This window comes from Chiloscyllium punctatum, chromosome 20 (genome assembly GCF_047496795.1).
Source record: "Chiloscyllium punctatum isolate Juve2018m chromosome 20, sChiPun1.3, whole genome shotgun sequence".
NCBI classification, from domain to species: domain Eukaryota; kingdom Metazoa; phylum Chordata; class Chondrichthyes; order Orectolobiformes; family Hemiscylliidae; genus Chiloscyllium; species Chiloscyllium punctatum.
In genome coordinates this window covers 82,059,716-82,075,405 of record NC_092758.1, presented here as the reverse complement: position 1 = coordinate 82,075,405, position 15,690 = coordinate 82,059,716, and the positions used below count along the sequence as shown (strand labels likewise).

Sequence of the window (15,690 nt, the reverse complement as noted above, 5' to 3'; positions counted from 1 at the left end):
TGGCTATGCTAAATTGCCCGCAGTGTTTAGAGGTGTGCAGGTTAGGTGCATTAGTCAGGGTAAACGTAGGGTAGGGCAATGAGTCTGGGAGGGGGGGCGGGGGCGGGGTTACACTTCAGAAGGCCAGTGTGGACTTGTTGGGCCAAAGGGCCTCTTTCCACACTGTAGAAATCCAATGATTCAGACTCAGAGAGAGACCGGCCAGGTCACCAGACTTGATTGCTAGGGAAAGAGGTTGGATAAGGGATGGACCAAAGTGTTGGGGTTTAAGTTACATTATTGTTGTTGAGATCACTCAACACTCTGAGGATTACCAGGAGATGGAGCAAATCCTTCACAAAATTAAGCTTATATTTGCAAAGAAAAACTGCAGCAGACAGTATTTCTTCCTGTTTACCCATCAGTCCTTTGCCTTTCTGCAGTTTATACAGTCCTAGTTCCCAGATTTATCTGATAGCATTAGCTTAACCAATCATACCAGCTTGCTTTGTCTTTCTAAACTAATCATCTTCTTCCACACTGGTCCATGACTTTACACTTAACCTATCACATTGCAGCACTATCATCTTTAGCATTAGCTCATCCATCAGTGATTTAACTAGCCTATCACAGTGTGCCACAATTATCTGTTTCTGGAGCCCAGTAATATGATCCTATGCATGCATTACACCACTACGTTAACTACATAACTGCCAAATTAACTTCCATATGTTCCATAACACAAACCCTGTTTTCATCTCTGGAGGCAAGTACTCCAAGATTGACCATAGGAAATGGAGGGTGGAAGCAGGTTACCTTTCATCCTGGGTTTTCCTACTCTCCCAGCTTACTCTGAGGACAGGTTTTTTGGGGGGTGGTAGAGGACAGAGTATATGTCTCAGCTCTATTCAGTCTCTATGTTCAGACACACTCATTTACTCACTAACTCATGCCCACTCCATGTACACACTTGGCGTCTTACTCCCTCCTTCCTACATGTACGTTCAGTCTACACCACTCCATCCCACACACACTCTTCCCCTCTCGCTCCCACATACATCCTTCACTCTCTCCCAAACACTCTCCAGCTCACCAGCTCAATCCTTCCACTTTCTCCCTCATACTCTCCATCACCCTCAGGCCTTCGGTCCCCCACACAAACACATACTTACTCTTACTCTCACTCACTCACACTCCCCCTTTAGGTCCCTCCCAATCTCTCTCTTACATACATACACACGCCCCCCCCCATCTTACTTCCTCCTTTCCCTACACAGATCTCTTCCTCTTCCTCTTCTTCTTTCCACAGATGTCCTCAAACTGGATGCAAATGAAGCAGACTGTGAGCCTAATTGATCATCTTAAATATGTTTCTGCTGAACGAGCAAGCAATAACTTCGCAAGTGGTTAGCAATGACCTCACGTGAGACATGATTTTCAAAGATGTGCAGGTTAGGTGAATTGGCCATGCTAAATTGCCAACAGTGTTCAGGGATGTGTAGGTTTGGTGCATTAGTCAGGAGTAGATACAGGATAATAGGGTAGTGGAATGGTTATGGGTGGGATACTCTTAGGAGGGTCGCTGTGGACTTGTTGGGTTGAAGGGCCTGTTTGTCCACTGTCCAGATTCTATACAAAAGAAATGCCTGAAATGCTTCCAACAAGACACTGAAGTTAGTTACACATTGGTAACCTAGTCTTCCTTAACTCCCAGGTGTTTGTGAAGGTGCTTTCAGCACGGTCTTTGACTGGGTCTATCCACGTGAGAATCCCGACGGCACCTTAACTTACCACTTCAACACATACTTCTTCAGGAAGAGCTGGTATTGGATGTACGAGAACAGGAGCAACAGAACACGCTATGGAGATCCAATTCCTATCTCTGCTGGCTGGCGCAATCTCCCTGATTCTAATATCGATGCCTTTGTTCATGTCTGGGCCTGGAGCAGTAACCTGGAGGAGAAGAGAGATGCCCAGTACTTCTTCAAAGGTAAGTACACCTGGCTGTCAGTTTATTGGAAACTTTCATTCAGGGAAATGAGTACAATACCCACTATCATTGTTGCTGTGTTGGTAAATACAACGCCAGATATGAGATTGAATCATTCTGAAAAGAAACATTCCATGTTTCAGACTTCCAGCTGCGCTGATTGACTGCCAGCCCACTAGAGTATCAAAGTCAAATAATCTGCCTTGACCTTTCCAGCATCATCAAAGAACTTGCATTTATATGGTGCCTTTCATAATCTGTAGATATAGCTATGTGCTTCACAACCAATGAAGCACTATTTTAGGGAAACATGATTGTATTACAGGAAGACAGCAGGTATTTGGGGATGCAGGGTTAATGTCACTGGACCGAGCCATTCAATAGGTCTGGACAAATGTTCTGGGGACAAGTTCTAAGTCTCAATATGGCAGATAGGAGTTAGATTCAGTTGATCACAGGAAATGAGAATGATGGCTGGTCTCGCACATAGTCAACATGATAGCTTCTGTTAATTGCTGTAAAAGCCTATTTGGTGTGCCAATGTTCTTTAGTGACAGTACTCTGCCATCCTTAGCTAGACTGGCCTACAAGTGACTCCAGACCCACAGCAGCGTTGTTTGCTGTGGGTCTCTATTGTCCTCTATGATGACCCAGACAACCATTCAGTTCAAGGACAGTTAGGGACGAGCAATATAAAAAAATGCTGGCTGTGGCAATGACATGCACAACCCATGAAAGGATAGAGATAAAGAAATGGCATACTGCAGGGTTCCACTAACAGTGCTGGGGAAATGGCCAGATAATCCATTCCAAGTGTTCACTGGGAGATAAAAATTGCCAAAGACATTTTGAAATACTCTTTTTCAACACATCACCCTGGTTCAGGGAAAAATATGTGGCTGTAAGAGTTGCTCCTTTTTTGAGGTATTTTGGGTGTTGGAGGTGATTTCCTTGAATTCCAGGAGCAGCAACTACTGTTTTACAGGCTATTGAAAAGACATCTGGATGAGTATATGAATAGGAAGGGTTTAGAAGTATACTGGCATGTGGCAAGTGCTGGCAAATGGGACTAGATTAGGCTGGGATATCTGGCTGGCATGGACGAGTTGGACCATAGGGTCTGTTTCTGTGCTATACATCTCTATAACTCTGAGAGTGCAGTATTGGTGTTCAGCCATTCTGTGGGGCATTTAGGAGCTTGCATGGTCTATAGTGTATGAAAGGGTAGCCAGTTTCCATCTCAGAGAGTAAAATAGACGTAGTTCACTTCACTTCTGCTATCTTTTAACTTATACATATAGATTTACATTACCATCTAACCTTGGGTGTCCCACACGATTCATACTTCACTTATGTGCCAAGTCCTTCTGACTTCATCACTGTGCTTATTGAACAAAAGTAACCCTTCTAAACCCTTTCTGATTCAGAGACAACATCTCCCCACAAAAATGTTTTGCTCCAAAACCATTGTTTGTTATCCCTTTATTAATATAATTACATTTACCACTACAGCATCTCTCCTTATGTTTTTGACTTCACAAATTCTGACAATCTGGAGGTTTAATTATTCTCCCCATACATGTTCTCTTCCAGCTTGGAAGAACAAGCATTTGTTGGGTAGAAATTAATAACCTTGGGCTGTCTTCCCCCCAGTCTGATGTCTGAGGCTATCTACTTAACTAAAGAACCTTCAGTCACTTGTCATGGGATAATTCCTGCTATCGTGAGCACATTTTTCTTTGCAGCAAGTTATATCTTTAGATGTTGCTTTGTACCTTTTATATGTTCATAAAGTGTGGCGCTGGAAAAGCATGGCAGGTCAGGCACCATCCGAGGAATATGAGGGTCGACATTTCAGGCGTAAACCCTTCAGTCTGCTCCTTGTGCCTGACCGGCTGTGCTTTTCCAGCACCACGCTTTTCAACCCTGACCTCCAGCATCTGCAGTCCTCACTTTCTCCTTTTATAGTGGTGTCTTCCATAGAGTTGTATTCATCACAACTTTATTGTCAGTCTCCCTGTAAATTTGTGCTGATGTAGGTAGAAATTATTACTTCAATATAGTGATTAGTTTAGGCTTTCTGGGCTTTGCTTTCACTGATCGAATTATTGGTGAAATCAACCTGTCGCTCCCTCCATTGTGTTACTGGAAGATTCCTTCTTGCTTGATGTGATATCCTTATGATTGTTGAGGATTCCTTTTTGAAAGGAAAGACTTTTCACAATAACCATTGATGTGTCACCTTATCAAATGCTTTCTGGAAATCTAAGCACATTACACATACCTGTTCTCCTTTAGCTACAGCATGTTACATCAAGGAGCTCCAAAGGATTGGTCAAACATGATTTCCTTTTCAAAAAGCCTCAAGGAGTTTGGTTAGGCCACTTTTTGAATAGTGAGTGCAATTCTGGTCTGCTTCCTATCGGAAGGATGTTGTGAAACTTGAAAGGGTTTGGAAAAGATTTACAAGGGTATTGCCAGGGTTGGAGGATTTGAGCTACAGGGAGAGGCTGAATGGGCTGAGGCTGTTTTCCCTGGAGCATCAGAAGCTGAGGGGTGATGTTATAGAGGCTTATAAAATCATGACAGGCAGGGATAGGATAAATAGACGAGGTCTCTTCCCTGGGCCAGGGGAGTCCAGAGCGAAAGGGTTTAGGGTGAGAGGGGAAAGATATAAAAGGGGCATAAGGGGTAACATTTAATGCAGAGGGCAGTACATGTATGGAATGAGCTGCCAGAGGAAATGGTGGAGGCTGGGACAATTACAGCTTTCAAAAGATATCTGGATGGGTAATGAATAGGAAGGGTTTGGAGGGAAATGGGCCAAGTGCTGGCAAATGGGACTAGATTAGGCCAGGATGTCTAGTCAGCATGGACAAGTTGGACTGAAAGGTCTGTTTCCATGCTGCACATCTCTATGACTCTATAATGCTTTCTGATTACCTTGAACATTTCTATGTGCCCTGCTGTAATTTCTTTATTAATAGTTTCTAACACTTTGCTGATCACTTCTTTAAATTCCCTAGTGCCTATCACCTTTCAGTTTACCATGTCTCCAGTTCCATAGAAAAGAATAGAATCCATAGAATCCCTACAGCGGGGAAACAAGCTATTCAGCCCAACTAGTCCACATTGACCCTTTGAAGAGGATCCCACCCAGACCCATCCCCATTCCCCTACCCTATCCTTGTAATCCTACGTATCCCTTCCATGGCTAATGCAGCTAACCTACACATCCCTGGACACTATAGATAATTTAGGATGGCCAATCCACCAAACCTGCACATCTTTGAACTGTGAGAGGAAACTGGAGTACCCAGAGGAAGCCCACGCAGACAGGGGGAGGATGTGCAAACTCCACACAGACAATTGCCCAAGGATTGAATCAAACCCAGGTTGCTGGAGCTGTGAGGCAGCAGTGCCAGCCACTGAGTCACTGTGCCATCCTGTTCTCTGCTTCTGAGTTGTGCAAGTTCCTCTGTTGATTGGTCAATTCCATTTTTTTAAGCAATGCCTCACAGTATGGTATGACAGCAATGTGCATTTTTAAATTCTTGACCTTTCAGTCTGAATTCTTGCACAGTTTAAATTCTCCTCTTCGTACTTGCATTCCTACTTTCCATTTGCACAATCTCCAACGTTTGTTCACTTATCAGCTGAACCTTTCTTTTATTCATTCAAGGGATATGGGCTCCTCTGGCTCGGCCGTCATTTATTGCCCATCCCTCATTTCCCAGAGGGTAGATAAGAGTCAACCACATTGCTGTGGGTTTGAAGTAACATGTAGGCCAGATCAGGTAAGGACGACAGACTTCCTTCCCTCAGGGCCGGGTGGATTTTCCAACACTTGACATTGGTTTTGTGGTCATCATTAGACCCTCAATTCTAGATTCTTTATTGAATTCAAATTCCACCTTCTGCTTTGGCAGGATTTGAGCCCTGGTCCTGAGAACATTGGCTGAGTTTCTGAATTAATAGTCAAGAGATAATATCACTCGGCCATAGCCTTGCCTTGGACTAAGTACCACTTCCACAGACTGCAGCCTTATGACGCAGCCTTGAAGCTACAGATTTCCTCTATTCCATTGCATCCCTTATCAGATCTGAAATTATTTCTGTCTTTCTTTGAAGTATTGAAATATTCCTGAATGTATCAGTTAACTCTGGTTTCTTTCAATCTACCAAGTGTACATTTGTTTTGCTATTTATGTATCTCCTCCACTATCCTCTCTATTTCCTTCTGTCTGTCAGATCAGATGTTAAAACCTTTGCAGGTAAATGTGAAAAAAATCTCAAAGCACAATTTGAAAGAAATCAAGGAAATCCCAACCAACTTTACACTTGAACCAGCATCACTGAAAGATTATTACTAAAAGATTATCACAAAAAGATTATCTGTGATGTGATTTCTTGAATTAAATACCACAGCCAGTATGATATGGTCTGAGAGATACCCTTTATGTTAGATTATGTCATCTATATCACAAAGATTGGGTTCTTGTTGAGCCAAATTTCTTGAAGTTTATTAACTACACTAACTATTTATATGGCTATAACATCACAGACTTGCTCATTGCCTGCATTCTGTGCTTACTGATGTCACTGTACATTGCATACACATTACAGAGACTGACTGAACACATTACACTGACTCGATTACACAGAGAGTGACTAAAGATGAAGTGGGTACCTTTATGCTTGTGTTGTGATACTGTGTCATTTTCTTAGAGATACACTGCTTGCCTGGTCAGGAATCTTTGCAATAAATCGACAAACTGGTTATTGTCAGTTAGTGTGGCTTTGCAATGTGCAAATTAACTGAAGTATTTCTTATATTACTCGAGTAATTATTCTTCAAAATGGATGGACATGAATGCAAACCTTTATATCGGCAAACTCTGTCAAGCCCATTACTTTTTATGCACAAAGAAGTAGTGAGATATAAAAAGATAGGGAATGAACAACAGAAGGAGGGTGTGATCACTTTTCCGGTACATATGTTTATCCTTGTACAGTGCACTGTAAACAACAATTATATTACTGTTGCTCATGAGATGTGCATACAAAGCTTGTCATTCCTGATGAAGAGCTTATGGTCAAATTGTCAACTCTCCTGCTCCTCGGATGCTGCCTGACCGGCTGTGCTTTTCCAGCACCACACTTTTTGACTCTGATCTCCAGCATCTGCGGTCCTCACTTTCTCCAAATCTTGTTATTCATCCACGAAAGACTGTTGGAAAGACAACTACAAAACTCATTTCAAACAGGTTGATGGACTTTTGGCCTTTATTGCAAGTAGATCAGAATGGAGAATGGAGGAAGTGACGTTCTGTCAGAAATTTTCTCAGACACCGTCTGGACTGAGAGGGCTGGATAAATTAGGCCTATACATCTGGAATTTAGAAGTCTGAGAAGTGACCTCATCGATGTACTGAATTCAGATGATGCCTGATAGAGGGAGGCTGACAGATTGCATTGACTGGCCAATGTGTCTAAAACAAAAGGATACAGCCTCAGGAAGAAGGATTATTTAAGACTTGTGTTGAGGAGAAATTAGTTGACTCCAAGGGTGCTGAATCTTTCGGACTCCCACCCCCTCCTCAGAGGGTTGTGGATACTCCACCGTTGACCACACTTAAGGGTTGGATGGAGAGATTACTGGTCTGTCCAGGATCAATGGATACGGGGAGAGGAAGAAATGTGGACTAGAAACCCAAGAGAAGCCATGATTTATTTGAATAGCAGAGGAGGTTCAGGAAGCTAAATGGTATTCTGTTTCTATTTGTTGCATGCTTGAATACACAACTGTTTCCATTGAATTACAGAACTTGTATTTATATAGCACCTTTAATGTAGGAAACCACTGCAAGGTACCTCACAAGAGCTTTATCACACTGAGCAGTCTGGTCCTACTCCAGTTTCTTGCGTTCCTGTGTACTGCAATCAATGCAGTGGATCTCAGTAAGGGGATATTATCCTTGGAGGACATGCAGCAGACCCTGGGACCCAGAGGCTAATTCATGAATACAGCTCACATTAACTTGGCTTCGTTCCTCTCAATGTAACGAACATTTGTGCCACACCAATGCCAGGCAATGGCCATATCCAATAAGAGGCAATCTAACCACCACCCCTTCACATTCAATAGCATTACCATCACCGAATCTGCTACGACATATCGTTCTGCCATAACACGGGTTTCGCAAACTCAAACTCGCTGTAAAACAATTGACAAATTGGAGGCACTGTTTCTAAAGCACAAACTTTTAAAGCGCATATTAGTTACGAAGCGATTCTGACACTATTAGTTTAAATGGTGCAGCTATTATGCAATTTGTTTACAACACAGGATTGCAGGAGAACGGAACTATCGTGTTATAGCAGAACCAACTGAATCAACATCCTGGAAGTTACCATTGACCAGAAACTCAGCTGGACTCACCATACAACTACAGTGGTGACATGAGAAGGTCAGAGGTTGAGATTCCTACAGTGAATAACTCACTTCCTAACTAGCCAAAACCTGTCCATTATCTACATAGTTGGGAATGTAATGGAATACTTCCCATTTGTCTGGATGGGTGCAGCTCAAAAACACTCAAGAAGCTCAACACCATCCAGGCTAATGCAACCTGCTTGATTGGCACTACATCCATAAACATTCACTCCTTCCACCATCAATGCTCAGTAGCAGCAGTGTGTACTATCTACAAGATGCACTGCAGAAATTCACCAAGGATCCTCAGACAGCACCTTCCAAACCCACAACCATCTAGAAGGACAAGGGCAGTAGATATATGGGAGCAGCAACACCTGCATGTTCCCCTCCAAGTCACTCACCATCCTGATTTGGAAATGTATCGCTGTTTTTCCAGTGTTGCAGGGTCCATATCTATCATTGTCAATCTACCTAAAGCACATGAACTGCAGCAGTTCAAGAAGGCAGCTCACCACCACCTTCTCAAGGGACCATTAGGGACAGGCAGTAGTTTCTGGCCAGCCAGTGAGACTCGCGTCCCTTTGAAGAAATATAAATTACAGAAGATTAAGTGCGGAAAACATTAAACTAAATTTATACACGGGCTTAATTTCTGCTGAAGGAGAAAACAAAAGCAAGAGGCAAAATCTTAAATTTGGAACTGAAGTGTTTAAGAGTCAGTTCAGAGAGCATTTTCCACACAGATAGTAGGTGAAAATCTGAATTCCTTTTCCCTTTCAAAATGAGGTAGGTAGGAACTGGGAATCATTTGGGGCTTTCGAGTTTAAAATTGCTAAATGTTTGATCAGTCAGGATATCAAGGGAGATGGAGTTAGAGTGAGTAAATGGATTTGAGAGGTATTAACTGGCAGAATAGGCTCAAGGGGCTAAATGGCCTCTTTCTGTGCCTATTACTTCTCTGTTAATGAGTCATTTGTCTTCCCACTTAAAATGGATGATGTTTCTGGGGGATGTACGCACACCTTTCCATCTATCTTGGCAGCATTGTCAGTGTCAAAAGGGAACATAATAATTATCTATTTCTGATTTGCAGGGACACAGTACTGGCACTATGATCCCATTAATGATATGGCTTTTACTGAGGATGCACACAGCACCAGATATCCCAAGCTCATCAGCGAAGGGTTCCCTGGTGCCCCAAGCCCAATAGACACTGCGTATTTTGACAGGAAGGACCGGAATATTTATTTCTTCAGGGGCGACGAGGTAAGCTCAGCTTGAGTACACTGTGCTCACGACAGCCATAAACTCTGATTCTTGTTTGTCCTTCAACCTTCAGAAGCTGAATGCATAAAGATGTAAGTCCTGGAAGATAGTGCAAAAGATCCATTTTCCACAGGACTCTTTGCCATTGCTGTCCTGGATTTTAATTGAGAGAGGTCTCTCGGCTTCTCTTGCTCTGGATTCTCAGATGTTACTCCCTCTCACTTTTCCTGAACTCCACTTCTCCAGATTATGCAAAAACCTGGCCTTCATAAAGCTCTGTTTGATCTTCCCTTCTCTCAGCTTGTTCCTCTCTTTCAGTCCCTTCTCAGACTTGAAATCCCACAATGGGAACTTCTAGACTGAGGACAGAACAGGCTCAATTTAATGCCTCACTCAGATAATAGCTCCTCTGATTCTGTCAGGCACACCAGCTTATTAGCTTAGACGATGGGTCAGGAAACATGAATCAGTTTTGCTTGCTGTCCATACCCTTTCATCCCTTTAGCTGCAGGTGCCATGTGTTGTGATGTTGTAGTTGTCGATATAAAACCTGAGGGAAATGTAAATTTTATCCCAACGGGCTATTCTTGTTATGGCAGGAGGGATTTGGAAGTCTGTGAGACCCCAACCAGGTAAGTCTGTCCGTAACCATTGAGGAAGGCGTCAGGAACCTTTGGACAAGTTTTCTGATTTTCCTGATTATACAATCCAAACTCATCACCTCACTCCACTTCAGTTTGGAAACCTCCCTCAGTTCACCGGAACATCAATCCTGTTCTGTACGATATCATTGGGACCCCATTTTCATAGCCCCTTCCTTGTGCCCCCCCACATTCGTCCAAATCTCCACTATGTGCCTTCATATTGCCCTATGCCCTCTTCACCCAGCTCATTGCCCAAGCCACTTCCACGTCCTTCATGTGTCCTCCTTTCCTATTTTTACGGTGTCCGTTCCAATGAATCATTGGCAAGCCTGGAAATGAAATCCTTGCCAGACTGACAAAATCAGCAAACACACATTGAAATTCCCCTTTGTGAAAAGATACTCACCTTGCAACATCAGCAAAGTGTCATTCAAGGAGAGTAATGCATGATATTCTTAACAAAAGCATGAACTTTCTTAACAGCTCTTAATCTTGTTCAAATGAACACAAAGGCATTGACTTTAAAACAAAAGCACATCAAAGAAAGATTAACTGATTACAACCTTGTAACTCATCCATTAAATAATGCCAGCAGCCCCCCTTCAAGCTGTGTCAATGCTCCTCAGCCACTCCTAGAGCTCAGCCAAGCATTCATGATGAGGCTATCTGGCATTCTTTCCAGGTTAAGCAGGGGAATGGACACTATATGGGGTCATGGGGGAATATGAGAGGGCACTAGCAAAACATTTCACTTGTCAAAAGGTTCCTGACGCCTTCCTCAATGGTTACAGACAGACTTACCTGGTTGGGGTCTCACAGACTTCCAAATCCCTCCTGCCATAACAAGAATAGCCCGTTGGGATGAAATTCACATTTCCCTCAGGTTTTATATCGACAACTACAACATCACAGGACGTGGCCCCTGCAGCTAAAGGGATGAAGGGGTATGGACAGCAAGTAGGAGTGAGATCCTGAAATTGCACAATCAGCCATGAATGGTGGTGCAAGTTCGAAGAGCCAAGTGGCCAAATGGCCGACTCCTGGACCAATTTTCTATGTTTCGATTTGTGTACCAGGTTGCAACATTTCACAACTATGGAAAGACAGAAGGATCAGGCATGCATGAGTAAATTTGACCTTTCATTTTACCCATTCCCCTTTCAATTCCAAGGAGATGCAAGAGGGGAAGTGCCATCCAACAGTGTTTCAGTCTCAGGAGTGGGATGTGACATTACAACTTACTGAACCAGAGAGGAGAACTGAACAGGAGCTGCCGCCAATAAAGGCACCTCCTTCACAAAACAAGAAAGACAGAAGTAGGAGGGAGAGAGAGATGTTGGGCAGGGGGGACATAACCTCATATCAGCAGGATGTGAGCCTAAACTCAACAGAATCAAGTCAGCCTGTTTGTTTCTCCACAGGTGACGGCGTTCACTATCGATCTTAATCAGAAGGTCAGTGGGTTTCCCAAAAAGATGGTGGATTTTTTCCCACCCATGGTGGCTGGTGACCATCCGGTGGGGAACCTGGATGCTGCGTTTTACTCCTACACCCACCGCGCCCTCTTCTTCCTGAAGGGCCAGTATTTCTGGAGGGTGGTGAGTGAGCAAGAACGTCAGGTCAGCCCTGCGCTGCCGGTCAGGGGTCTGCACGGCCGCGGGAGAGTGTCCGAGCAATGGTTTGACATCTGCGACATCCACTGGTCGATGCTTGGTGTGTCGCCCAGTTAAGGGTCACACAGTCCACAGTTCCCTGATGCCATCCCTCCATTGCCCAAGTGTGTACGTACACCAAGTGTGGGTGAGATGCTAACCATGTCATTTCTACGTGCATTTTGTAAATACGTTCTGTGCTTTCGTCAGTTGCAGTTGAATGGACAAAGGTGGAGATGAAAAGGTAATTTGCAGTTTTCAACATGGTCCGGTTTTTGGGTCTTTACGAGGACAGAAGCAGAATGTGGTACTTGGAAAAAGCCCTCGGTTACAGCGTTCTTGCACAGGCAGTAGTGGCATGGAACACTGACAAAGACAGAAGTACCGCTTTGGAAGAGTAACACATAATTACTGGGCAAACCATGCAGCAACAGTTTCTATATTTAAAGGTGACAGTGGGAACAAGAAAAATCCCTTGTTCAAAATCCCAAGCTCAAAAAGACAAGATTAAGGAGATATCTATGAAGGCCTTCATTTGTGCATTTATATAACTAGAATGTATCTGGACGATCAGTGCTTAAAGACTCATCTCTACTCATATTTGAGTATCCCTGGCAAGGCCAGTCTTTGTTGCGTATCCCTGTTGAGTAGGTCATGATTAAGCAACTTCTTGATCTACTACACTCTACATGGTTCCAAGTATGACCCCTTCATTCCCCCCCCCTCCTCCCCCCCGCTAACCCACCCACCCCAGTATTGCTGTTGATCTGACACACCAAGTAAGTGCCCCTGTTTGATGGTTCAGTATCAAATTTTATCTAACGATGTTCCTGGGGGGTGTCTGAGGACATTTTACTCTGTTGAAGGCACTATATAAATGCAGGTTGTTGCACAATGCATAATTCGATGAGCCTGTCTGTACGCTCGAGAACGCAGAAAAGAAGGGTCACTGAATCCAAAACGTCAACTCTGCTTTATGTCCACAGTTGCTGCCAGACCTGCTGAGCTTTTCCAGCAATTTCTGTTTTTCTGTCACAAGCAGTTTGTTGCAATTGCATGGGCAGGACCATACAGTCAATGAGTCATACAGCACAGAATCAGACCCTTCGGTGCAACACATCCATGCCGACCAGTTTTCCCAAACTGAACTAAGTCCCATTTCCCGCTGTTTGGCCCAAGTCCCTCTAAACCTTTCCTTTACATGTGCCCTTTCATGCCCAAATCTCTTCTAAATGTTGAACTTTACTCACATCTAGCACTTCCTCTGCATACCCTCCCATTTGATCCCCAGAATTCAACATGGACAACTTTACTGGAAGCTGTCAGTTGTCTTTAATTGATGGATGGTTCAAATTTTGAAAGAGTCAAACAAAAGGGTCAACACAACAGCCTTACATACCAGGACCTCTGTTGACTTCCAGAGGTCCCTATTATCAAACCCTTTGGATGTGGTGTCACCAATGCTCCATACAACCAAGCAGAATATTCCTACTTTTAGATCCCATTCCCTTTTACAGCGAAAAACAAATACATCCTTACAATTATGACTAGGCACTGGAGTCTGCTATATGTGGCCAACTTTTCCTCCCTCCACTTTAACCACCTTCACTCAACACTTTAGTAATTCACGCATCTCTGGAAATACCTCATGTCACTTGTTATATCTCCTACTTCCTCATTATCATTTCAGCCATTGAGCCCCCCTCTGTTTCCTGTTTAATCAATCTAACTCAGGGCACTCTAACTTAAGAATGGTGACTACACTTTGAAGAAACATTGTTGGTCATTAGGAACTTTGAGGAGTGCTCTGCAAATACGAGTCTTTTTTCTGGTGTCCTGGTCACCTCTGGTCTCTTCCATTTTGCTACCAGACACTTGTTTTCTCTGTTCATAACGCAGAGTCTGTCCAACCTAGAATCCCTATAGTATGGGAACAGGTCCATCAGGTCCACACTTACCCTCCAAACAGCATCCCAGCTAGACCCACTCCTGTGTTTGTGGTCTCTCAGAAAGCATCTCTTAAATGTGAAATTATGTACAATTGCTGAGAGTATTTATTTTTGAATCATTGCTATATTTATAGTGTGTGCAGTGTTTGTCTCAGTTCTTTTCATTCCGATTCTTCTGTTTGGGGACTAGTTAAGTGTCAAACAACAGACAATTTTAATGGCCCTCTGATCTGCTGGTTAATGACTGCCAGTTAAAAGTCAACGTCTACTTTTTAGATTAGATTAGATTAGATTACTTTACAGTGTGGAAACAGGCCTTTCGGCCCAACAAGTCCACACCGACCCGCCGAAGCGCAACCCACCCATACCCCTGCATTTACCCCTTACCTAACACTACGGGCAATTTAGCATGGCCAATTCACCCTAACCTGCACATCTTTGTGACTGTGGGAGGAAACCGGAGCACCCGGAGGAAACCCACGCAGACACGGGGAGAACGTGCAAACTCCACACAGTCGCCTGAGTCGGGAATTGAACCCAGGTCTCTGGCGCTGTGAGGCAGCAGTGCTAACCACTGTGCCACCGTGAATTTGCAAACGACAAATTCATTGCTTCCCCGAAACTGTTCAGCACTCTACACCTAATTGTTCTCCAGTACCCGATCCACTGGACAACAGAACTGTGAGTGGAACCGCTGGATAAGGACAGCGTTCAACTTAGCTGCAACGACGACCCACTCAGCTCAATAAACAGCTGACAAATAACCTGTCCAGATTAACACATTCATTCTCCTTAGTGAGGTGGAGTTAGGCAATGGATGCTGATGCATAGACATAACAGCAAAAGGCACCCACTCTCAGAAGACGATTGACAAGAATCTGCAAATGGACTGAGTTCAGGAACTAGTTGGCCAATGTACTCCCATCTCGACAAGTGACACATTTGTCATGCACTCTCTGAACCTTCATTCTATAACTGATGTAGAATCCAATAAACAAATTCTCTGGATAACACAATGTAGTGGGCTGTGGGCTTTTTCTTTCTTTTCTCTTCAGGCCCGGCAGGAGTGAATGGATATCACATTTTAGGAATATGTTTCCATAGTAGCTGAAAACTTTTAAAAAACAAATGTGGACAGCTGGCTGAAATGGTGACACAGCAACATTTCACATTGGCCGGCCAAAGGTGGGGGTGTGCCTGGGAATGAGAGATAGGCTGACCAGAGAAAGTGAGGACTGCAGATGCTGGAGATTAGAGTCGAGAGTGTGGTGCTGGAAAAGCACAGCAGGTCAGGCAACATCTGAGCAGTAGGCAGGTCGACGTTTCAGGAAAAAAAGCTTCATTCCTGATGAAGGACTTTTGCCCAAAACGTCAACTGATGAAGGAGCAGCGCTTCAAAAACTTGTGATTTCAAATAAACCTGTTTGACTATGACCTGGTGTCATGTAACCTCTGACTTTGACCAGAGAAGAGCAGAGTGCCAGAATGTTTAGTCCATGGGCTTGACTGGTGCTCTTGGATAGCACAAGGACCTACATCCCCTTAAGATAATGGTGAGGGTGTCAACTTCCAATCTACCCCATCACAAGGTTTGACGAGCTCCTCGTTCATTCATTTGTAATGAGCTGAAAATGGTGTGACCATGCCAGTAAAACTGACCTCAAGTGGATGAGACACACACTTCCATACCCAAACCAGTACAGGTATCCCCTGCAATCTGAAAGTAGAGTGTTCCTATGAAATCTTTCTGAAGCCAAAATGACATAAAGCA

The 15,690-nt window shown here is 43.7% G+C and overlaps 1 protein-coding gene across 1 annotated transcript in view; it reads left to right on the top strand.

The window, feature by feature from the left end:
• The window catches only part of LOC140491809 (matrix metalloproteinase-21-like), a 39,855-nt gene extending 27,171 nt beyond the window's left edge, over positions 1–12,684 (top strand). Inside the window, exons 5-7 of the mRNA XM_072590207.1 lie at positions 1,694–1,969; positions 9,502–9,674; positions 11,740–12,684. Of these exons, the coding sequence (XP_072446308.1) occupies positions 1,694–1,969; positions 9,502–9,674; positions 11,740–12,048 (758 nt within the window). The 3' untranslated portion in view covers positions 12,049–12,684. The remainder of the gene's footprint in view (positions 1–1,693; positions 1,970–9,501; positions 9,675–11,739) is intronic.
• Positions 12,685–15,690: the final 3,006 nt, after the last annotated feature.